The sequence below is a fragment of the Oenanthe melanoleuca genome, chromosome 2, assembly GCF_029582105.1.
Source record: "Oenanthe melanoleuca isolate GR-GAL-2019-014 chromosome 2, OMel1.0, whole genome shotgun sequence".
NCBI lineage: Eukaryota > Metazoa > Chordata > Aves > Passeriformes > Muscicapidae > Oenanthe > Oenanthe melanoleuca.
This window is the reverse complement of record NC_079335.1, coordinates 87,273,150-87,296,468: the sequence shown is the minus strand read 5'-3', so window position 1 is coordinate 87,296,468 and position 23,319 is coordinate 87,273,150. Positions and strand designations below refer to the sequence as shown.

The 23,319-nt window shown below is 40.5% G+C and overlaps 2 protein-coding genes across 2 annotated transcripts in view; one reads left to right on the top strand and one right to left on the bottom strand.

Moving 5' to 3' along the window:
• The window catches only part of JARID2 (jumonji and AT-rich interaction domain containing 2), a 206,989-nt gene extending 194,283 nt beyond the window's left edge, over positions 1-12,706 (top strand). The window contains exons 13-18 of the mRNA XM_056483727.1: positions 161-266; positions 1,041-1,223; positions 6,089-6,219; positions 8,303-8,486; positions 9,906-10,013; positions 10,748-12,706. Coding sequence (XP_056339702.1) covers positions 161-266; positions 1,041-1,223; positions 6,089-6,219; positions 8,303-8,486; positions 9,906-10,013; positions 10,748-10,924 — 889 coding nt within the window. The 3' untranslated portion in view covers positions 10,925-12,706. The remainder of the gene's footprint in view (positions 1-160; positions 267-1,040; positions 1,224-6,088; positions 6,220-8,302; positions 8,487-9,905; positions 10,014-10,747) is intronic.
• Positions 12,707-13,341: 635 nt separating this feature from the next.
• DTNBP1 (dystrobrevin binding protein 1) overlaps positions 13,342-23,319 on the bottom strand; it is a 61,714-nt gene continuing 51,736 nt past the window's right edge. Inside the window, exons 8-10 of the mRNA XM_056483729.1 lie at positions 18,619-18,774; positions 16,600-16,743; positions 13,342-14,242 (exon numbers count right to left, since the gene is read on the bottom strand). Coding sequence (XP_056339704.1) covers positions 13,995-14,242; positions 16,600-16,743; positions 18,619-18,774 — 548 coding nt within the window. The 3' untranslated portion in view covers positions 13,342-13,994. The remainder of the gene's footprint in view (positions 14,243-16,599; positions 16,744-18,618; positions 18,775-23,319) is intronic.

Below are 23,319 nucleotides of genomic sequence, written 5' to 3'. Positions count from 1 at the left end.
TCAATCCTCTGTTTTTTACCAAAAGAACTGTGTATGAAACCCTGTTTTGAACTTCATTCTTCTAATCAATGTGCTGGTCAGAATTGCCTGTTACTGTGTAGCTGTGGACCGTTATTTACTCCACAGTAAACCTTCCTCTTTTCCTCTGACAAAACTACAGGTATTGCATTCCTGCTGCGGAGGAGAACAAACTTGATGATGTGGTACATACCCTGCTGCAAGCCAATGGCACTCCAGGGCTGGAAATGCTTGAAAGTAATGTAATGGTAGGTTAACACTGGGAGAGGTGTTCCCATTGAGAACCCAAGGCTAATCAAGAGGCTGGTTGGTTGGGGATTTATTTTTGTTTTGTTTTACACTGCAGTGATGCAGAAGGGGCTACTTTCTGTTTGCAGTGTTTACCCACATGGCATTTTTCTAATAAGGCAGTTATTATGTGTTAATATAAAAACAAAAATGAAAATGCAATAGAAGTCCATTTTTAATACTGTCTATAATGTATTTAGCCTCACAGAGGGAGTGGGATTTAATCAATTCATCTGCCATGACTGACATTTTATGATGCCAGCATGGATAGGAGAAACCTAATACTTGAGTATTTTTGCCTCCTTTGTTTATCTTTTGGATAATAATTTCTTCTTAGTGCATGTAAGTACAAACTGGGGAGCTCATAACAAAAATCCCTCCCTTGGCTACCCATGTTAACATCTCTCAGAAGTGCAGCAGCACAATGGATTCAGTGCCAAGTCGGAAAAGATTGGATGGAAAGCTGAATGGTCTGCATTGCTTTCTGTAGCAGCAGACAGTGTTCTGTCCTTGGGCACATGACAGTTTAAGCTGTTGGCTTGAGGAGAGGCACTTCTGCCATTGTCACTTCAAACGCTGAGGTTTGGCACGTGGGGAATGGGAGAGGGAAAGCGAGCAGGGAACTTGGCTCCATGCACAGTACGTGTGGCAGCACCCAGCCAGGAAGAAAGTTCTGACTGATTGTTTTTCTCTCTCTCTCTTTTTTTTTTTTTTTTCCCTCTGTGTCTTTGCAGATCTCCCCAGAGATCTTGTGTAAGGAGGGGATCAGGGTGCACCGTACTGTACAGCAGAGCGGGCAGTTTGTTGTCTGTTTTCCTGGATCCTTTGTGTCCAAAGTATGTTGTGGCTATAGTGTTTCCGAATCGGTGCACTTTGCTACCACCCAGTGGACAAGTATGGGCTTTAAAACAGCCAAGGTAAGTTGAGAAAAGGAGTTAAAATGGATTCAGGCCTCGCCATCTAGAAGGACAGCAGACATTCCAGGATTGGTAGCATTATGAGAGTAGTGCAACTACGTCTGCTTTTCTGGACTACTGAATAAACAAAAAAAAAAGGAAAAAGTTCTGCAAGGCATAAGATGTTTCCAGTGTTTTCAGAAAAGTGACTGAGTTGTTAACTGACAGTTAAAGACTTGTGTATATATAAAAAAAAAATCAGAAGATTGTTATGCCTGCAGACCAGTTTGCAAGGAAGCTTTTCAAAAATCCCTTCAGAGCTAATGATTATACATTGTATTATGCTTACTAATTTTTTTTAAGTGATGTTTTCTAGAACCATTAGAATCTCAGGTGCAAATATCTGAATAACTGTGCTTGTTAGCTCCTATGGTAGGCAGAGTCAGTTAATACTCACAGCTGTATTGCTTGTTTTTCTCTGCCCCTTCATTCAGGAAAAGCTGTTGATCAGGGCAATTTCAATTTTAATCGACTTGAAAATCCTTAGGTTCACTGACTAGCCCATCCAATACTAGATGTAAATAAATAACCTTGCCATTCCCTTTTCACACAACTGACCGAGGCAAGTTGCCTGCAGAAACAGGTGATTTGTCCAGTCATCATGATTCTGGCTACATTTCTGTGTTCTTGTACAAAGAATATACGTCACAAATTGTGTTCCCAACCTTCTGAAATACACTCTGGGTTACAGATACTATTTTGGTAGTGTTTTATAGCTAAGCCACTAGTAAATTATCCTTTACAGCTTCAAGGTACTAAACAATTAACTGTAACATGTCCACAGTTAGGTATTGCTTCTTTAGGGTAAATGGAATTCTTCCAGCCTGGTTATACTAATTGTATATTAACTTAGTTTGAAATAAAAGGTTATTTTACTATATATTTATTTTGGGGGAAGGTGGGAATTGTGTATATCTATAAGTAAGGCATAAGAATCCTGGGCTAACCTTTCCTGTCTGAACATACATGATTATATTAACTCCATGTGCTGTATTTATTGCTCTACTGAATACTTGTTTGATATCGTGGAAATGCTACTCCTGTAAGAGACAGAAATCACTATGCAGCAATTAAACAGCTCTTGGTGCCTCACATTTTGAAGAACAGTTTCTTTTGATTAATTTTTAAGAGCTTTGCACTGGGTAAATATAAACTGACTGAAAATCCAGCAGATTACAGTCTATGATAACCTACTTGGAAACTGGAGTCACAGCTGTCACAAACTTTACAAGAACCACAGATAACATGTTTATATCGAAATAACTTTTGAAACATCTACTGCATTGTTCTTTTATTGCTCTCTTTTTTTTTCTTCCTTTCTGTCCTCAAACTGTCTTTTGTTCTTAATTCCCTTTAATTTTGGAAATTATTCTTTGGTTCCTTCACTTTGACAAGGCATTTTGCCATCTTTGCCACAGTGCTGGCCAGGACTGTGCTTTCCAGAGATGGTGAGATGTTCTGTGTAATGGGCAAGATTTCCCTTTTGGACTGTTAAATGAACTCTCTGATAAACAACTGTACCATCTGTCTTTGTTCACTCTCTACAGCAATACTGACAGTTTTTAGCATTTGATAAATTAACTTTGTTTTCATCCTGTGATTCTGTGACCTGATTTTTTTTTATAGTGACCCTCTTTATATTACTAAAATGATGTTATTTCATTTCTGTATTGAATGACTGCTCAATCTGCTCTAATACATGGAAAAAGTGAAATTCTGCATCTGAAATTGCATTGATTTCAGTCTTACAAGCACTTGGGAAAAATTGTTGGAATAAAAGAGTTTATATAAACACCTGTGTAAAGGGACAGCCAGGTTTAACCTAGACTATACTTGGAACAAGGTTGCTGGTTTATAAAAAGCACCCTAAGAGCTCTTGAAATTTTAAGGTAAGGATGAGAAGAAGATTTAGAGTTGTGGTGGAAAAGCGTGTGGTTGGAGTGGCAAAGGGATAACTCCATAGCTTCAAATAAGTCATTGGGTAAAGTCAGTGGAGCTCATTTAGGAAACTGAAGTACAGAATGTTGGACTAAATGAAGAGTTAGAGGTTTGGAAGTAAGAGGGAATGTCTGGTTTCAAAGGAGGGCTTTGGTGCTCTGGGGCGTACCAGAAATTGGGTGGGAAGAGAGCTGGTACTGTAATACAAGATGAAGAAGGCATAGGAAACATGGAATTAGTCTTCCAGTTGGAACAGCACTGCTCCACACACAGGAGAGGTTACAGTCCATAAGCCAGGCCATAATCTCCCAAATAGGAAAATTGTAGTATTAGCACTCCCTGGCCATCCATGGAAGATGCTGGCAGGGGCTGGACAGGTATTTCCCTGCCTCCAGTTTTAGTTGGGGTGAGGAACATGCCTTTAAAATGCCACAGGTTTCCCACTCCTTGGCTTCTGTCACAGAGCTGTCCTACCCCGTGCACATGGGGCTCCTTCAGATGAAACCAAAGGGAAAGTGGTCCTACAGAAGTGTACCTGATGTCCTCACTAGAAAAGAGCTACTGTGATGGAGAGCAGAGATTAAGAACCTTGGAAGAGCAGTAAAAATGTAAAATAACCACTGCTGTAGAGGAAGTAAATGTGCAAAAAAAAAGAGAACAGGGCAACCACTGAAGTGGCTTTTACCCCTAAGTCATGGCCTCCAGCCCTTGAAATTTTCGGAAGCAGGTGAGGACAAGAGTTGCAGCTGATAGTGTGTGTGAGCATTTTAGGGGAGAAAAGGCTCTTAAATAAATTCAGAGGTGAAGTTCACACACCAAAAAAAAAAAAAAGTGATTTAAAGAAAAGCAGAGGATGGGTCAGCTTTTATCATGAAGGGAGAGGAGGTCTCATTCTGCATTCCTCAGGTGTTTGGACTAGCAGTTTAATGCATCCATAAATAACCTAGGAAGGGAAGTTAATAGCAAAATGAATCCTTTATGCTGAGGATCTTAATGGTAATGGCAGCAAAAATTAAAGCTATAGAGTGTTACAGAAAGATTTCATGATAACGAGTGATCCAAGTGAGAAAATGGTATATGAAGTTCAGTGTTGATAAATGTTAAATTTAAATTTAAATTTAAAAACATAATCCTAATGTGACAGATACAGAGATGGGCTCTGAATGATGGGCTCTTGCTACTGAGAAAAGAGGTCTTTGGATTCCTGTGGAGCTGTCAGTCAAGTGCTCTGGAGTGGCATAACAAAAATACATTGAATGTGAAGAATTACAAGGAGAAAATAGGTAACAAAGAAGAAACTGCCCTGGTACTGTGTAGTCTTGGTGGTTTGTGCAATTCAGAGCCCCTAATTGCAGAAAGAATATAGAGAAACTAGAAAAAGCGCAGCAGAGATCTATAGTTAAAATTATTAATTAGCCTCTGTATTAAATACAAGAGTACTACTCAGCCTGGAAAATTAATGACCAAGGGATGTATGAGAGTGAGCGAGATCACAAGTGCCAGACTGATGATAACTATAATGAGAATGTTCACTGACTTTCATGACATTGAAAAACGTGTCACTAAAAGAAATAATTAGGCAGCAGTACAAATAAGTTGTAAAATACTTACCTGTGTGTTTCAGTACTGTATGGAACAGAAAAATGTACATAGGTTCAGAAATTCAGATAAATGCAGAGATACAGCAAGTTGTGCTAAACCCAGCTCAGGCTCAGGGTGTCCCTGAGCTGGCACCCAGCTGGAGCTGACCTTGCTTTCTTCTCCAGCCACCCACTGTGGCCTTTATTCCTGGCTGTGTGTGTTGCCTCTGCAGGGTTTTCCCTGGATTGGAGTCTGTTCTTGTGTACACAGCCTCAGACTAAGCAAACCTAACAAGGAAAAATCTTCCCATACCACTCCTAACAGTTCAGCTGACCCCTCACACAGGGTCTAGCATGGCAAATAGCTTCTGAAGAACACTTTTCTTACCTCTGAACCTCTTTTGAACCCTTTTTGGTCAGCAAAGGCTGCTGTTCATATTATGTGGTAGTTATCACTTGAATGCACGCAATTGGTGCTATTAAAAATTATTAATTTTATGATATATTGGTTGTGAAAAAAGAAATACCTAGAGCATGTAATTAGGGTTACAGAACAGGGTGAAAAAAAATTAAGGTAAAAAATAAAATCTTTGGGGTTGTGTGTGCTGAGTAGGTATTTGGCAGGTTTAACCACTAACCAGAAATGTCACTCTCACATTACAGTCCAGTGTTGGCTCATTTGAACTCTCTGACTCTACATAAGCCTAAATAGACTTCTGCAGGTACTGGGAAAATGCTGCACTTTTTCCACCTGTACATTAAATCAAGGAAATTGCCTGTCTAACAATTATCAGAAGGGTTTCAGCTACCAAAATAATTGCACTGAGTGAAAAACATAACTTTAAAAGCTTTCACAGAGAGAAACCAGTAACAGGCAGAACTGAACCCCCCTTTTTTGCCTGTTGTCTCTTTTCCCTGGCATCTGCCTGTTCTGCTAGGTTTTATTTATGTTTCAAAAGATGCAAAATAACACCAGTCCTGGGTTTCAAACAGGTCATATGTATAGATCTTACACTGTTTGTACTGTGAGCTATCCAGTATTACTGAGCTTGAGTGATGGTGTTGCTTCTCTTGGCCTCCACAGGAAAAATTAATATTTAGGAGAAAATTTTGAGGTACATGGAACATAAACACTTTGTTTAGCTGGGACTATGGAAAGATTTTACTTGTGGTTGTTTTAAAAGTCTATTTTTTGCTTCAGTTTATTCGTATCAATAATATTAGTTAATTAACTATGAATTAATTCTTGGTAACATTTAATTTTCAAATTTGCCCAAGAACTAATGTGGCAATTTCCTCCTGTCCCAGGAAATGAAGCGGCGCCGTATAGCCAAACCATTCTCAATGGAAAAGTTGCTTTATCAGATTGCAACAGCAGAAGCAAAAAAAGAAAATGGACCGACTCTGAGTACGATATCATCGCTCCTGGGAGAGCTCAGGTAACCAGCTGGGGCCTGCTTACCTCTTTTGTTTTCATTGGCAGACTCCAGAGGTGGATGACGTAAGTAACCCCTTCAGACACACCTTGCCCCAAGCAAAAGCCCAGCAGATGGACCTGAAGAGAGGCACACATGGAAGAAGCAGCTTCCTTGGGTGTAGCTGATGTGACAGTGCCCATGGTCAGGATGTCTTAACTCTTAAGAATTCCCTACTTTAAACACCTTAAAAAAATTGAAACTGCAGTTTGCACTGGGTTTTTGTTTTTTTAATTCTTGGTACTGAGAGTTGAGATTTCTTGGTGAATTATGTGAACTGTGTGGTGCCAACTGGTTTAACACCTTCCTTGAGTTTTTCAACTTCTTGGCATCAGTAGTCACTATCAATCCATGTCTGTAATGGGTTTTGCACCAGGAACCCTTGTCTTCAGTATCAAGACTATTATACTACAGGTGCAAAAGGTCCTTTGTATACAGAAAGTCATCTTGGTTTTAAATAGTGAGAAAGCAGTTGTGCATGTGTGGTAATGCATCTGGTGTTAGAACTCCACCATTTTAAAGAGCAAAAACTTCACCCTCCTTTTTCTCTCCAGTATTAAGGATACATGTTCAGGGTTTCTCTTAAGATAGGTGAGAAAAAAAAATATAACATTGCCTGGCTTCCTGTGTAATGATCTTCTCTTTTGTTCCCACCATGTAGTTGCTACCTATCTTTCAAGTTTGTGACAACTGATACTCGAGATGTCAAGAAAGTTTTGATGAATGAAGTCTACAAACTGTATTTAACTAACTAGCATGCATTTGGAAAATTTCCAGTGACATACTGAAGGGGAAAACAGCCCATGTATTTTTTAGTGTTCAGAAAGAAATGCAAAGAGGTGTACTGACTGCTTTACCTGCAGGTGGCTCCCCTGTGGGAATAACCACTTTCAAGTGCCTTTTATTTCCCCTTGAAGAGGAAGTCTGCAAGGCAAAAAAAATGTTGGTGCTTGCTCTTAGACCATCACATCGACCTTTATCAGAGTGGTTCTCAAACTTGTTCTTATGCATAGGCTGGAATTCATTGGAGGATATGGATCCTTCCTGTGGCTGCTTATAGGAAACAAAAGCCCAGACAACAAAATCTAAAAAAAGAAAAAAAAAAAAAAAAAGAAAAATAAGCAAAAAAAAAAAAAAAAAAAAAAAAAGCGAAAAGAAAAAGCCATCTGAAGTGGAACACTGTACCATATTTTTTTTCCTTTGTTTTGTTTTGCTTGTTTGTTGTGTCTCTTGCTGCCTCTTCTCCTGATCTGCCTTGGTTGCTCAGTTTGCCGTGCCATTTGCTTAGCTTGGCTCTCCACTCATCTTCAGCTGTGTCTGGTGGTGCACTTTTTTATCCTCCCCTTCCATCTGCTCGGCTCACTCCACACTTGCTGTCTTCCACTCAGCTCCAACCCACCCTGCTCTCCTGAAGCTGTAGAGTTCAGCACAGGAGGTATTGTCCGCCTTAGCGATGCAGCGGGTGAAGGGCGGCCGGAGGGCTTGGTGGTTGTCTTTAATTGACATCTCCTTCTTTTTCCCTGGGTGTACAGCAAGATCTTCGTCTTTTGGCACAACCACTTGCCCTGCTCCCCCTTTCCTGCCTGAAGCACCTTATGGCAGCAGGTCCTTGGTTCATCTGTGCCTCCTGATGAAGGGGCTGTTACTCCTGACAGCAACGGCTCCTCTTCCTCAAGGTGGCTTTTGGCAACTTCAGGAATGACAGTCATGTTAGCCACAGCTCCTGACTCTCCACATGGCTCGAGCAACCATCGACCTCCAGGAAGTCCTCGGCAGTCCCCACTTCTCTGTGGAGCAGTTTGAGAACCATTGGCTTGATACAGTGGTCGCTGTTAAAATCCGGAGATAGCTTTTGCAGTCATAGGCAGCGTTCCCCGGGCGCTGGCTGTGCCTGCCGTGCTCAGGGAATGGCACCAACCTCCGCCACAACACGCAGGGCTTGGCTGTGTGGAGCTCAGGTGTCAGGGACGAGCGTGGTAAAGGGGTGACTGTGTGTGGCTGTGGTGGCTGGGGCAGTGCCGGTGTCTGACTGTGCCCCTGTTCACAGGGACACGGAGCTGAGGCAGCGGCGGCAGCTGTACGAGGCCGGTCTCCACTCCTCGGCGCGCTACGGCAGCCACGACAGCAGCAGTGCCGGCGCGGATGGCAAGAAAAAGCCTCGAAAGTGGTTGCAGTTAGAGACGTCAGAGAGGAGGTGCCAGATTTGTCAGCACCTGTGCTATCTCTCCATGGTGGGTACAATGCTTTGTCACTCCTGAGGTCCTGCCATGTCCTGCACTCCATGCAAGACACACAGGTGTTGATGTGGCATTTACTGCTGGCTTCCCACCCTGCCAGAAGGGATGAAGCAGTGCCCTCAGACACCTGTGAGATGTTTGCACTGCACTAGGAGGGCTAACAAAGACCCCTGCCAGCAGCAGTAAGTTGTGGCAGAGCAGGTCTCAGGATGAGCTACAGCTCAGACATATGCCATGGGCCTCAGGCATGCAGCCACAGCCCACGAGAGGCAATGTCTCTGCAAGCCAAACGGCAGGGGAGATGTAGCCCATCCATCAAGCTGTTTGCCAGCCTGTCCAAACACAGCCCATAAACTTTCTCTTTTTTAAGAGGGAATTGCCTACTGGCTTTTGAAGGTGTGCTGTCCAGTGCAGTGACACTTCCAGGCTTAGAGTCGTATGCAGAACACCTACAAACACAGCAATGTCATTAAAAATACCAGAAGCCCCTCCCACAACCTTGTATACCATTCAATCCCAAGAACAGGTATTCAGATAAACTTAATGCAGTGCATGTGAGTCCATATTTAGTCCTTTCAATTTTGGAGTTCTTTGTCATCTTTTTGGGGACTTTTTGGGGGGTATAGATGTTTGGTTTTTAATGGAAATGAAATGTAACTGCATATAATCAGATGTAGCTGTTTCCCTTCCTAGGATAAAATATGCTGAGTTTATATATGTCTTTAAACCACCTTTTAAGTAGCATTAGTTTGAAATAACTTTAAAATTAGTTTATTTGAAAAAAAAAACCAAAATACTAACCAGAACTTCTTAATTTTGGTCCATTTGCCCTGGAGTAAATTTAATCATGGAAAGGATTTTTCCGTGTCACTTCTTAACAGTAGTTGGGGACAAAAAAAAAAACCAACTTGGTTGTTAAATTCCAAGCTGAATGTGCAGGCCTGGCAGGCAGCCAGCTGAACAAATGTGACCTCTGCTGAACAAGACAGTAGTTGAGGAAGCCTGTGGCTAAGCTGATTACATCCTTGTTCAAGACAGCATTTTAAGTAATGTGGAACTGCTCCTTTCAGGAGATCTTTAGGACTGCATAGGAGATGCTAATAAATCCATATACTGCTTTGATTTAGCCCTCATTACTATTGGTGGGGTTTTTTGTTGAGGGGGGCAGGGGGAGGGGGTTTAAAAATTATATGTATTTGCCAACATTAGGATTCTAAGAGAGATCAGTTCTTTCTACTTACTACACATCCTGTATGATTTCACAGTGTGCTTGACACCTCCTTCCACTACACCTTGCAGTAAAATCCAGGTGTAGTGACTCAGGCTATAATTGAACAAACACTGTGTGGAGAACAAGGCCACAGTTTGGAGCTTAACTGCACTTCTTCCCCCCACCTCTGCTCTTTTGTGTAGGTTGTACAGGAGAATGAAAATGTTGTCTTCTGCTTGGAGTGTGCCCTGCGGCACGTGGAGAAGCAGAAGTCGTGCCGGGGGCTGAAGATGATGTACCGCTACGATGAGGTGAGCGCGACGCCGCCCGGGGCCGGGGACTGGTTACCCAGCACTGGGGAGGACACTTAACTCTGCCATTCTCCTACTGAGGCCTCAGGAAAATGGTCTGGGGTTTGGGGGTTTGTTTTGGTTTTGTTTTGCATGTGGAAAGAAGGTGCTTTATTATGGTTTAAGGAAGAAAATGAACAAAGGGAACATCATGACACAGACTAAACCTGAAGCATGAATTGCATGAATATGAATATGTGCCACAGAACATAAGAAGCCACTTGATGCTCTGGAATGGAACATGAGACTTAGCTTTCACTGGTTATGTTATGGTAACTTCTGTACTTTGGAATACCTTCCTTCTGTTGGTAACTGGAAGTTCAGCAGACTTAATCCAGTGCAGCATGAGCATCCTTTAGGGCAGACTTGCAGAGCATGTGCAGATGAGAGTGCAGTAATGGCTCCAAGCACACGTGATGATGAATCCCAGAACTGAGGATGGGCATTTAGGACTGTCCCTGTGTTCTGGGCTGAGGCTCCATGTCTTTACCTGTGAGGGGCTTGGCCCCAAAGGTAAATAGCAGAGCAGTGGGACAAACGACACGTCAGCTCTTGGGGAGCTGCACTGGGTACAAACAGCTTGTTAAGATGGGCTTCCCAGCATTTCTGAGCACTCCATTGCTGTCCTGTTTAAATGACTCCAGAGGAAAAGCAGATGCTAATTTGTGTCTTTGTTTTTCCTGCATCCTGAACAGGAACAAATAATCAGTCTTGTCAATCAAATCTGTGGAAAAGTATCTGGTAAAAATGGCAGCATTGAGAACTGTATCAGCAAGCCTACACCAAAAAGAGGACCTCGTAAGAGAGCGACAGTGGACGTGCCATCATCTAGGCTTTCATCCTCCAGTTCATCCAAAAGTGCTTCAAGTTAATCCTGAAGATGCCAACACTCTCATTTTGTCAATTTATATATATTTTTTGTAATTATTATACCATAGTTTGGAGTACTTGCTGTAGAATACAAGCTGTCTTTGCACTAGCTCTAAAGAAGATTTTCTTCTGGTTTTAGAGAACTAATTTTGTTTTAGCATTAAACTGTTGAAATCTTTTTTTTTTTTTTGTACTTAGAATAGATAGATACAGCAGTCTGATTTTTTTAAACTGCCGTATGTTCACTGTTTTAAAACCGGCAAGGGGCTGATAAAATATTAATTTGTATTGTCCCTATGGCTGAAAAAATAAAAAGCCTTTTTGGTAACTGTGACAAAAGGCTTTTAACCCATTTTTTGAATAGGTTAAAGTTTGATGTGTTTTATAATTTGTTCTCCAGTCATGTGAGCAGATTTTTCTAGAGAGAAAAGGGATAGGAGACAAAAACTTGAAAGAAATTGCTTTACTTTGGCTGTCTTTTATTCTGTCACAGCAAGATGAGTTTTGTAATTTTTTAAATTGGAGAATACACACTTTCTTTGGGAGGTTATGGCAGCTGAAGATGGACTTTGTTTCCTAACTGTAGGCAAAAGGAGGAGATTTGGAGTATGTTCTCTTTTACCAGCACATCACTATGCATCTGTTTTGAGGGGGAAAAATAAAAAAAAATAAAATGAAAAAAAAATATTAAAAAAATAAAAAAATAAAAAAAAAGGAGGAAAAAAGACTGCCTGCCTTGAGGAGTTATGTGAGGGAAAACTGTGCCTGATTTCATTAGGAAATCCATTCTGTTATTTTTTGGTGCTGTTGGCTACTTTATCAAAAACCCTTCAATAGCATCCTTTAAAAATAAAAAAAAAGATAAAAAAAGAAAAAAAGTGATTGAAGCCATAAGTGCTTCTTTTGTCATAGACGTGCAATCTTTCTAACATTCCATTTCCATTCCACTGCTGTTTTTCACACCTTTACACAGTCAAGCATTAATTTTTGTTTTGAATTTGTTTCATTATATGATCACATTTAGAGCCACTAGCAAGTCTGCATATTTCTTTTGAATGTGAAAATGCATTTGCTTCCATCTTGTCTATTTTTTCTCTTCATGTTGTAACAAAAAAAAAAAATCACACCTTTTGTACATATGCCTGTAAATTTTTTTAAATACTTGAGCCTTTTCTTGGGGTGGGGGGAGGGATGGCAAAGAGACAAGATGAAGAAAAGCCTTACGTTTCACTTTCTTCATCGGTTGGATTGGATGCTTACAGGGTTTTTCTTGTAACATTTATAAGTGCTGCTTACATCACTGAACAACAACAAAAAATAATAATGGAGTAGCTGTTGCCCTTTTCTGGTTGTGTGTACAGTATGTGTGGAATAAAAAAGGGAAAATGTTTTCACAAACTGTTTTGTTTCGTAATTGAATTCAACAATACCGTAGCTACCCATATTGCACTGAGCTTGCCAGTGGTGACTGTCAGGAAAGTCCTATAATACAATTTGTTGGTTGTTGTTGCAGAAGACTGAACTGTTTTGGAATATTTAACAATAACATAAACAGAGTCAAGTGTTTTCAAATGTGGTTGTCTGGTTTTTATGGCCTTGCTGTGTACTTTTCCCTCTTGACAGTAAACTTCTGACTATGGCTTACAGTTTGACATTTAATTTATTAGCGCTGCTCTGCTCTCTTTCCTTGTAAGGAAAGACTTCATGTTGTTTATTGCCAGTTTTTTGTTTACTTTCCAGGTTTGTACTACGAGGTTTAATAAAAAAAACAAAACTTTTTTTGACATTTTGTCTGTCTTCTGGAAAGCGAGAGAGTAAAGGAAGCTCCTTCAAGATAAATTTCTTTCAACAGCTGCCTTGTTGAATGGTAAATTTCTAATTGTAGGCAGGGAGCTTCCATCCTTCACTTCCCAGAGAGGGACCAGGAAACACTTTGTCAGCTAAGAGGAGAATCCTTAAGGAAACTGGCCACTTCCCAGCAGCAAGGAGACACCTCGTGCCCAGCCATTGGCTTTGTCAGGGCTTTGGAAGGGATCTACATCACAGCTCATCCTTTTACTTACACTGTTCTGATTACATTCCTTCCCTCCGTGCAGGAAGAGCAGGAGCCAGGAGCCTTCTCAAAGGAGAACAGATCCCTGAAAATAAGAGCATGAGACTTGACAAGTAACAGGAGTTAGACATGGTCAGACCTCGAGTTCAGAAAGAACAACTGCAGAAAAAAATGGGAATGAGATGATGTCTATAGGTCCTGAGGTTTCTAAAATACATGCACTTAATAATTAATTCAGGTTTATCTCCCTAGTGTAGTCAAATAGATGTTACCATGGTGCTCCTAATAACCATTTTTTTCCTGAGTTAGGCTCCTCTGTTCACTTGTCATGGATAAAATACCTGGGTAATCAAGTAAAAGACATGGTTGGGATAGAAATTCTTTATTTTATCTCGAAAGAGGAGTAAGTACACAATGCTAAGATACCTGCTCCACAAGGAGTGCAACATTTCCAAATGCATCTCTCCTCCTTCCCGGGTTCTTATTTTTTCCTTAACACCTATAACTAAGTTGGTCCTGAATAAGAAGTGTGAGAACAGTAGACACTGCTGCATTAGTAGACAAAGGCAGGAGGCAGACAGTAGGTAGTAAAGAGTAGAAAATAGCTTTTCATTTTGGTTTGGATCCTAAATCTTCAGTTGCAGCAGCTGAAAACATGCAAGGAACAATTTGGATTCAGTATTACACATCAACTCTTAAGTACTTCCAATCAGCCATTTAAAGGTTAGTGGTCAAAGTAACTTCTACCTTTCCCCTTAAATTCTCTTATACATAGTATATACAACAGTTTTACTGCTCCCCTGAGCCCCAAGACTACTGTTAAAGTGTATGTGCTTTAGGCATAATTTTTTTTCTTTAAAAACCAACCTCCACATGACTGGCAATTTTGTAAAAAGGCAGTATTACTAAGTAAAAAGATCTGGCTGTTATGCTTGGTTAGCAAACTGTTACACAGGCAAGCTCTTCATTCACTTGTTCATTCATTCAGAAGTCATTCTTAAAGGATATGGTTTTAAGATTCAAATAGTTTGAGAGTCACTTTCATCACTGCCATCTGAAGCACCCTTTCTCTCAGTGACAGCAGCAAGGGCAGTGTCCACTTGAACCTCCTCTTCATCAGACTGAACAACGGGGGACTCTCCCTCGCTCGCGTCCTGGCTGGCGGAGTCGGTGCAGGTGGAGGACAGGGAACAGAGTTTCTGCCGTAACTCCGACTGGCTTGGCACCTGGAGGCTGATCTCGTTCACGTAGGTGTTGGAATCAGGCCCTGAGGGTTGGGAAAACAACAAAAACCAACAAGAGTCAAGCTCTGGCTCAGCAAGGGGATTGAGAAGTCAATACATTAACATCAGCGATGGTTAGGGACTCGCTTTCAGGCTGTTTTCCTTCTTTTACAAGATACCAAGAGGGAGACCCCCCCCCCCCCCCAATAAACTCAGTGTAGCAGAACCACACAAATTTAAATTTAAAACCAAACAAACAACTAGGAAGCATGCAATAACAGTCATCACCAGTTTTGACTAAAAATGAAGATGCAAAAGCAAAACAAATTCAATTCTGCATTAAACCAATGGTTTGAGAGAGCTATACCACAGCTCAAGTGCACAGGAGTGGGATTTTAAGACTCTGCTTCCTCCATATTCCGTACAAAAAAGATTTGCAAGCAAGTTCAGTGTAATAGTGTTTGCTTGCAGTTTGAGAGTTCAGATTCCAAAATTAGATGCTCTTCTCTGGGCAGTTCCTGACAGCAAAAAAAGTTAAAATAAGGAAATATCTAAACATTTTTTATGCCATCTTCCAAAGAAAGCCCTTTTTTCCTTCTCTCCTATACCTAAAAAGTGTTTCTCCATAGTCAGAGCACTCAGCTTCAGCTGCTGAGAAAATTCTTTTAAAAATTTTGTTTTAAAGTTTTTCAGAGGGGTCAGATAGTATGAGCTACATCTTACCTCTGGCTGAGACTGTTTGCAGAGCAGTCTATGTCTGCTCCTCAAGTACCTGAGTTAAACTTTAACACTAGAAATTTTAGAGAATCTGCCTTATGTGGTGTATACCAGCATGCATTAGGTCAATTTAACACAACACACAGAGGAGGAGTTTTCAGGAGTGACAGAGCCAACTCAATTTTGCAGTTTACCTTACTGCCATAAAATGATGCGAAGCCAATGTCCATAAGCAAGGCAAATTTGAAAACATGTCATTGTCTTCAGCTGATTCTCATTTTTACCAGTTTTAATAACTTACCTGTATTTTTTTATGTTCAGCCCAAATGTCAAACAAACCTTGCTCTGACAACTCAGTTCTCCACTGACAGCACAGTGAAGAGTTACCTTTAAGCCATCTCAGTTTTCTGAGAATGAAGACTATTGCATATCTGGTTTGATACTAGTGTGCCAGGTTCTTAAAGCAAGCACAAAAATCCCTTAATCGGTGGGAAATAAAATGTCTGGAACCACAAGAGCAAGATTCATGAGACTTACACTGCAGTAAGGCTGCAGTACTAGAACATTATTACAGCACAGGTACATTATACTGCCATGTATGTCCATGTATAGACACTGTACATATATGTTGTAATATTTAGATTACAGCATAAAATAAAAAATGTAGTTTTAAAAAGCTGATGAATTTATCTACTTAGTTAAAAAAAGTAGTTCCTGCATTTCCTTAGATAATCCAGCTGAGACTCTTTGCTGTTAAGACACGAAGTTTCTTGGTCCAACATCTGCCAAACAGCCAGCAAGGGGAAAACTGTCCTAGATTCTGCAATTACTGGCAAGCCCAAATGATGATGAGCTTTAATAATGCACAAAGTGGATGCCTTTCTAAAATGACACATCTCAATGCAGTTTTTGCAATGAAACACAAAAGCCTAAACCTTTAGTAGTCAAGTGTACCTTGACCATTTACCACAAGCTTTTCTTGTTCACAGCAGGTGTTAATCACCTTTACCATAGGGAGTACTGTAAGTACTTCCATAAAAATATTTCAAACTGTATTTTCAGAGGAAATCAAGAGGATCTTTAAAGGAGATTCATCATTTCCCACAAGAAAAATCATTTCAGCTCTTTTGAGGAAGGATGTTTTAGCACTGAAGTTTTTAACTAGGAAAACCATGGTAGGTAAAAGATTCAGTATTGAGACACTAATTCTCAGTGTATATGTAAACTGCTGGGTTGAACCTTGTCTCTCAGTATCTCTTACTGGAGATCTTGCATTATACAACTGGTCCAAGTTTGACAAGCAACATTCTGGACAAAATCAGTATTAAAAATAAAAACCTAATTACTGCAAGCTTTCAATTGATGTTTGTCAAAATTTCCTCTATTAACTCTATATTGGGAAAAATGTCCCTCAAGCCAGTACATAACACATCACCTACTCAGACTGTGATGAATACAACAAGGAGCTGCAATAAGAAAAATTAGATTGTCTGGAAATACCACATAGTTTTGCAGCAACTCCCTTGTACAGCAACTAAATGTTAATGTTTGGAGAAACACTAATGAAGAACAGTCCATCTGCATCATGTGTGAAGCTTAAGAGATAACATCACCCATTACAAATGAGAGCAGTTCTGGTGGTTTATCCCTGTCTCTAAGCAGGCTGTCACTACAAGTACCATACCCAGCATGGGAGACAGCACATTGTTGTCTTCGCTTCCTGAGTTTAAAAAGACGTCCAGTGCTTCCTGGTCAGACATGTCCATTAGGTCCATCTGCTCCAGCATGTCCACATTCACCTCCATGGAAGACATGCTTCCAATTGGTTCTGCAGGAGAAACAGTGCAGTGAGCAAAATGACAATCAGCTACAGGAGGTTTTTACCTACCAAGGCTCCAGAGGCTGCTCTAAGTGTCTCCATCAGCAATAATTAAACTCAGGAATGCAAGGAGCCCGCCCACAGGAGATGCTCAGCAGCAACCTCAGCCCAAATCCAAGAGCACTCTGTGCAATCTTTGTTGTGAAACTAACATCCATTACTGCTTTTGTAAACCAAAACATTTTTAGCAGCAGTATATATAGCAAAAACCTTCTCAGAAATAAGCTGAGATGGGACTCAGGCACAGAGATTGAAACTTTCCATTTTGGAACACTCCTTCTCAATTTTCTCAACCAAAAATCTTTTTAGAAAAAGGCACATTTAAGCACACAGTCACTAAATGTCAATACACAAGGGACACAGAAATTCAGAAACCAGAATTAATGTTAACAGAGAGCAGCTGTTCTTCTTCTCTCAGTTAATCTAAGAAATTACAGTAGTCTGTAAAACCCAGGCTCATGCCCAGTATTTTCTCTCAGCATGGGTATTTCACATTATTAATTACTCAAGCAAATTACTTATTACTGTCAATACAGGACTGACAATTTGCAAAGGAAGTAAATACTTGGATGAGCATCTTCTTCCTTGAACAGTAAAACATGCAAACAGGAAAAAGTAAATTCAGGGCCACTCAAATTTAAGTCCAGCTGCTGCATAATATCAAATTATTACAATAAGCAGTTTACTTGTTTATCTAAATTCAACAATTACATTATTGAAAGCCTTCATAGGTGAATTGAGATGAAACTCTGTACTTTGATTGGTTGTTTTTTTTTCAAATATGCTATAGCTCTGCATTTTTGCATGTACTGCAGGTCCAAATCTTTCATCAAAACAGTTTCTTTGATACACTCGAATTTCACATTATCCCAAAAAGCTGAAGTTCCAAATGTTGGGCAGCCTAACACTCTAACAGAGCTGTGTCTCCAGTACCAGCCCATGCCAATGTCCACTTAAAAAGGCAACATATCACAGAAAGCAAGCGACTCAAACTCAGTTCCTCCCCTCACCGTGAATTTAGGTTTACACGTCCCACCTCTCCTTAGCCACCCCTGCAGAGCATCTTGCAGATGAGTATTTATAGCACTCATGCAGAGAAATGGAAACCTTGGACTGTATTCCCTGCTCTGACATTACAAATGATAGCAGAACTGCACTTGGAGCAGGGATAGATTATCTATAGTTTTTCCTGCCACATGAATGCATAATTTCCCACTGGCTTCCTTACTGGTCCAGCAATCCCTGCATTTTGGCCTAACAGATGGAAACCTCCTACACAGAATTCCCTGTAATCTCTGGCATTCTTGTGCTTTAACCAGCCTGGAGATGCCAGATTTGTGGCATTTCATAATAAGGAGAGCACTTAATGTGACCTCCTGTGTCCTGATCACACCCAGTGGGAACAGCTGCCACCTGGGAACTGCTTGGAAATGCTACACTGAGCTTTCCTCTGCACTTTGCAAAGTTTTCTGAGGCATATCCTTGCCAAATGACAATCCCAGGCTTTGGAACTCCAGTGGACAAAGCAGCTGCCTCTGTCCATATTTTTACATAGATGAACTCTTCAGCTGCAGAGAAAAACTCTGTTCCAGATGTAGTTCAGTGCTCTGCATCTCCTCAAACAAGGAGCAGAGCCTAATCTTCTAAGGTATCCAGTACCCCTGGGACACAAAGTTTGTTTAAAAGGCTTATCTGAAGTTCCAATTCTACTGAGGAAGAATTTGGACATTTTTGCTATGCTTCCTCTGTAAACACTGCTGCCTTTGCCCACTCAACAGTGCTTTCCAAGTTGGGAGTTTGTGCAAAAGGTATTTTACAACTTGCCTCTCCTCTCAGCTATCTGCAAGTATCCTGTGGAAAGGTATTGCTCCATGTCCTGCTGGAAGGCTTCTTCAAAGAACTTCTGGCGCTCCTTCAGCTTCATCTGCTGGGTGTGCTCCATGTCCAAAACCTTCTGTGCATGTTCAGCATCGAGTTCAGCTGAGCATAAAACAGACAAATCAAATATTGCAGGTGTATTCCCCCCACTCTCAGAATTTAAAACCTACAAAACCAGTTCAATAAATTCTGACAGACTGTTACTACAGGCTGTTAACACAGCCTGCAATAAAAGGAGGTCTCTGTGCTTTGCAACTGTATTTTAAACCAGGGTAGGAATACCATATTAGGCAGCATAACCTTCACATTAAAGTGATGTCATAACTATTTATCTTGAGGCAAGATGCAAATTTTCTGAGCTGTATAAACAGGAACACCTGAGAGGACTGTCCATCAACAACTGGGATTTCAGAATTCTGCCAAAAAACCCTCAGGGAATCATGCTTCTGCAGTCATATGCACCTAATGCACACAAAGGCATAAATGTATGCTTTTCAAATGTAACTTTACATTTGAATATTGCTGCACATTTCCACCACAATGCAAGTGGCAAGATACATATATATACTTATATGTACATACATATAAATACACATACATAATATGTGTGTGTGTACATATGTGCCTGAAAGTCTGGCTTTGCCAGCCTCCAGACAGAATGGAAAAATTCCTTGAAGAATCCTACATTTACATGCAGCAAATGAAATATTAGACAGAATTAGGAAATATTAGACAGAATATCATTAGAGGAACTTCTTTCCCTCTGTTTTGCTCTACACTGGACAGAGAGTAAAAGAATTGTCCTGTTTATTGCAGAATAACATCTTCTAGAATAAAAAGATGTAGTTACTATCGAAGTACTGACTGCAGCCAGCCTGTTAGAATATGCTTCAGAAAAATTGCTTTTTATGAGGAATATATAACCTGGAACCCTTTTTCCCAGAGTTCTCTGTTCACTTCTCTGCTCTCATGGGCACTCTGCTTACAATAAAAAAGGAATTTTCCAGCTGAGCTACTGATGGAAGGGACGGGGGCGGTGAGAAGAGCTGCTGGTCTGTTCCGTTCTGCCCATTAGGGAAAGCTCCAACAAATACCACTGGGTGAAAAATGTCCAAGCTTTCACATGCCAGACAGACACAGCTGGAATATGGCATCCACATGGATAAATGCTGAGGGAGCGTAAGGTTTTCTAGGACAAGCATCGTGTCAGTCTTCCAGGAAAAATGTTATGTTAATGACATTCTACAACACAGACATTCATTAAAAGCATTTACTATGATGGAGATTATTGCCCAAATGCAGAACATGTTTTATTAAATCAGGCAAAACATCAGAGAGCAGTTAACTCACTCTGTTGCCTGCATCAAGGTCACAGATCATACACAGAAGCAACTGAACTGTGGTAGATGCCAAAAGAAGCCAGGAAACTGGACTGACACACCAGATATTCATTAAAACATCAGTAAATAAGCAGAAATCTCTTTCTTAAAGGAGATTTGAGAAGCAAAACATCAGTGTTTAAAAAGGAAGGCATCTTCCCTGAAGGCAACATGTCTTTATTATCAATTACACTGTGGTGTACAATGACTGTGTCCCCTGGAGCAACTCCTATTACTGCAGTCCTGGATGATAAGCAATTATTAATAACATTGTGTATGATGCAGAAATGCTATTCAATTGTAATAATAAAAGCCAGCGGCTCTCACTGACAATGGGAATTTTCTGTCTCTCTCATAATATATTCTGACAGTTTTGCACTCTAGATTGATAATTCAGGATATTTTTAACCCCAAAACAGAGATGGCATCCGACTGACATGAGACTGATGCAATCTCTTTCTTGACATTGAGCTCTTTGTTTTTAACTTTTGCCTAAAATGTCCTGTAAACTGTTGAAATTGTAACTGGCCAAGAGCTGAACGGCAACAGTTGCCTGCTGTGCTGGCATGTTCCACACGAAACTCTAAATGAGCTGAAGAGCTGTCATGGACTTGTTCTCCAAAGTCAGGAGGAAAGTTAACATCTAGAACCTTGCTGCACAATTTCACACCTTGCCAGGTGTAGTAAGAGGTGCCTGGCTAAGCAAAACCAAACTGCTGCATTTGAGGTTTCTGTTTGTTGTCAGAAATGCTAAGGACGGGAGGTGAAGCCAACAGTCAAACACGAAACCAAAGAAAACAGGTGTATTGTTTCTCTCACAGAGGTATTCAGAATTAGATTTTCCCTAAGCCAAGTGTAGTTTATAAAACACTGAATAGAGATAGAACCAAAGAAGTCCTAAGAAAGACAAAAGTAGCATCCATATGCCATCATACACTGCTCATATGAATTCCTCCCAGGATGCAAACTGAGACTTGGCACAGTTAAAATACTATTATATTTTTCCTTTCACCCTAAAATTGTACTTTTCAATTAGCAATGGCACCTATTTCTCTATCACACTGCTGTGCACAAAAAAAACCAACAGACTACACAGCAAATGCTAATGCACAGTTAGATGCAGACATACAGGAGTTGTCACAATAAACCAAATAAAAGATGAATAATTCCCCACCAGCTATGACTTTTAAGAGGACACTAAAAGTAGGCATTTTTTTCCTGAAAAAGTGAACACTTGGGTGCTGAGGCACAGCCTTCAGGAACAGCCCTATGGCTCACCCTGTTCACCTCAGGGTACAACCCACATCCTGACTCCCCTGCCCCATATCTTCAGTGCTTGAACCAAACTGCAAAGGAACAAATGACAATAGCTTGTAATTATACACCTCAAGTGTAGAGGACACCATTTCCTGATATCACTCCTAGGCCTGGCTGACACTTCCTACAAATTAAAATTCTGCCACCGTACCTGAAGTTTCTATCCAACCAAAGTGACCAATTTATGCTTTAATCTAAAACATTTTCCAGCTATGCACAGAAATTTCTCAAATAAGTAGGAAGAATGACTAAAAAATAAATTAAAAAAAAAAAATCAGCAACTGAAAACACTGGCTGTTTACATGGCTAGCACATCCCTTAGATCCCACATGAAAGATGTCAAGCTGTCATGGATGGCTTTTCAGTGCTTTCATACACAGCCAGTTTACTTCCCTTCAATTAATTTATTACATAACTTTATATTCTCATGTGAAGCAGAACCCAGAAATGCATCTGGTCTAAAGACAGAAAGGCAAAGAGAACACAAAAAAAGCTCCTTTTTCCTCCCTCTACAGTTCATTTGTTTTTTGTAGACTCGTCCAGCCAGACCATAAAATGCATGCATACATTCTTTGTGGGTTTTTTTGCTTTTGCTACAGATATCAAAGTCTCAAGCAGCCCTCCACTGAACTCACTGCTGGTTTTTGATGTTCCTCCTGTGCTGGGAGAGCTTGAAATGGGACAAGGCATGAAGACACGCTGGGTAGAGGATAATCCCTTCCCTTGAACTCCTGGCCACGTTCCCGTTCACACGGCCCAGGGTGCTGTGGCTTCCCTGCTGCCAGATGTGCTGCAGGCTGGCACCTGGCTCACTGCCCACGGGACACCCAGGGCTTTTCCATGGATCCAGGGTCATCCCCAAGCTTGGAGCCAGAGCCCTCCATCTCCACCTGTGGGACAGAGCTGTGGCTTCTGGTCCCAGCCCCCAGGTAGGGAATGACAAAGCACCACCCTCCCACCCAGCCAGTCATTTGTCCATCCAGACTGTAACACCATCACTCGGCTGTAGGAACACCCTGTGAGCCTGTCAAAACCTATCAGTAGGCTAGCTACTCACTGAACAACCAAAATCCTTCGAAAACCAAAACAATGGAATCATAAAAGCAGACAATGGAAGGCAGGCAGCCAAGCAGCTTTTTGGGTGCACTATGACATAGCAACTTATACTGAAACTGCCTCATTACAGACCTTTTCAACTAAAAATATCAAAGCAAGATAAGACACCAGGGAGTGCTTCAAAGGATGCAGTTTCTCTCAAAAATGTTTAAATTATTCAATTGAAATTTAGAACATACGTTGATGCTATAAGGGGGGATGTGCAGAGCACTCTTACATTATAGTTTGCTGACAGGTGGGGAGAGTGTGTTGGCAAAACTCGGGGGAAAAAAAAAGCAGAATAAGTGATCTAGGCGCACACAGTCTTTCTTCCACAGAAGAGTGAAAGGAAAACAAGTGAAAACTACAAGTCTTAAGTGTTTTTAAACTCTTATTTAACAGTCTCTTTACAATTTGTTTTTACTAAAGATATATTCAAATAATTACAGTCTAAAAAATTAAGTCCCAATTCACTAGAATGTGAAGACAGGATTTCACTCAATGACAGAAAGATCATCTGTGTTTGAAAAAATAAACTCTTCCAAATGAGATTTACTGACTGCCAACTCTCAAATGCCTACACTTTCATGAAGAAATGGTTTATTAAAATTAAGATTATCAAAATAATAAATCATTAAAAATGAATGTATGTACCTCTTGATAATACCTAACTATGGTTTTTATATATTGCATCAAAATATGAAAGCTCCAAGTAGCCCACAAACAACCTGGTCAATGGGAAAAGCAGAGGTTTTACCAGTGCAGAGAGATTATTTTTAACATTTCCCAGCAAGCAGTTTCAACAAGATGGCTTACCTTAAAAATTCTATTTAAACAAAACAAAAAAAATGCTTAC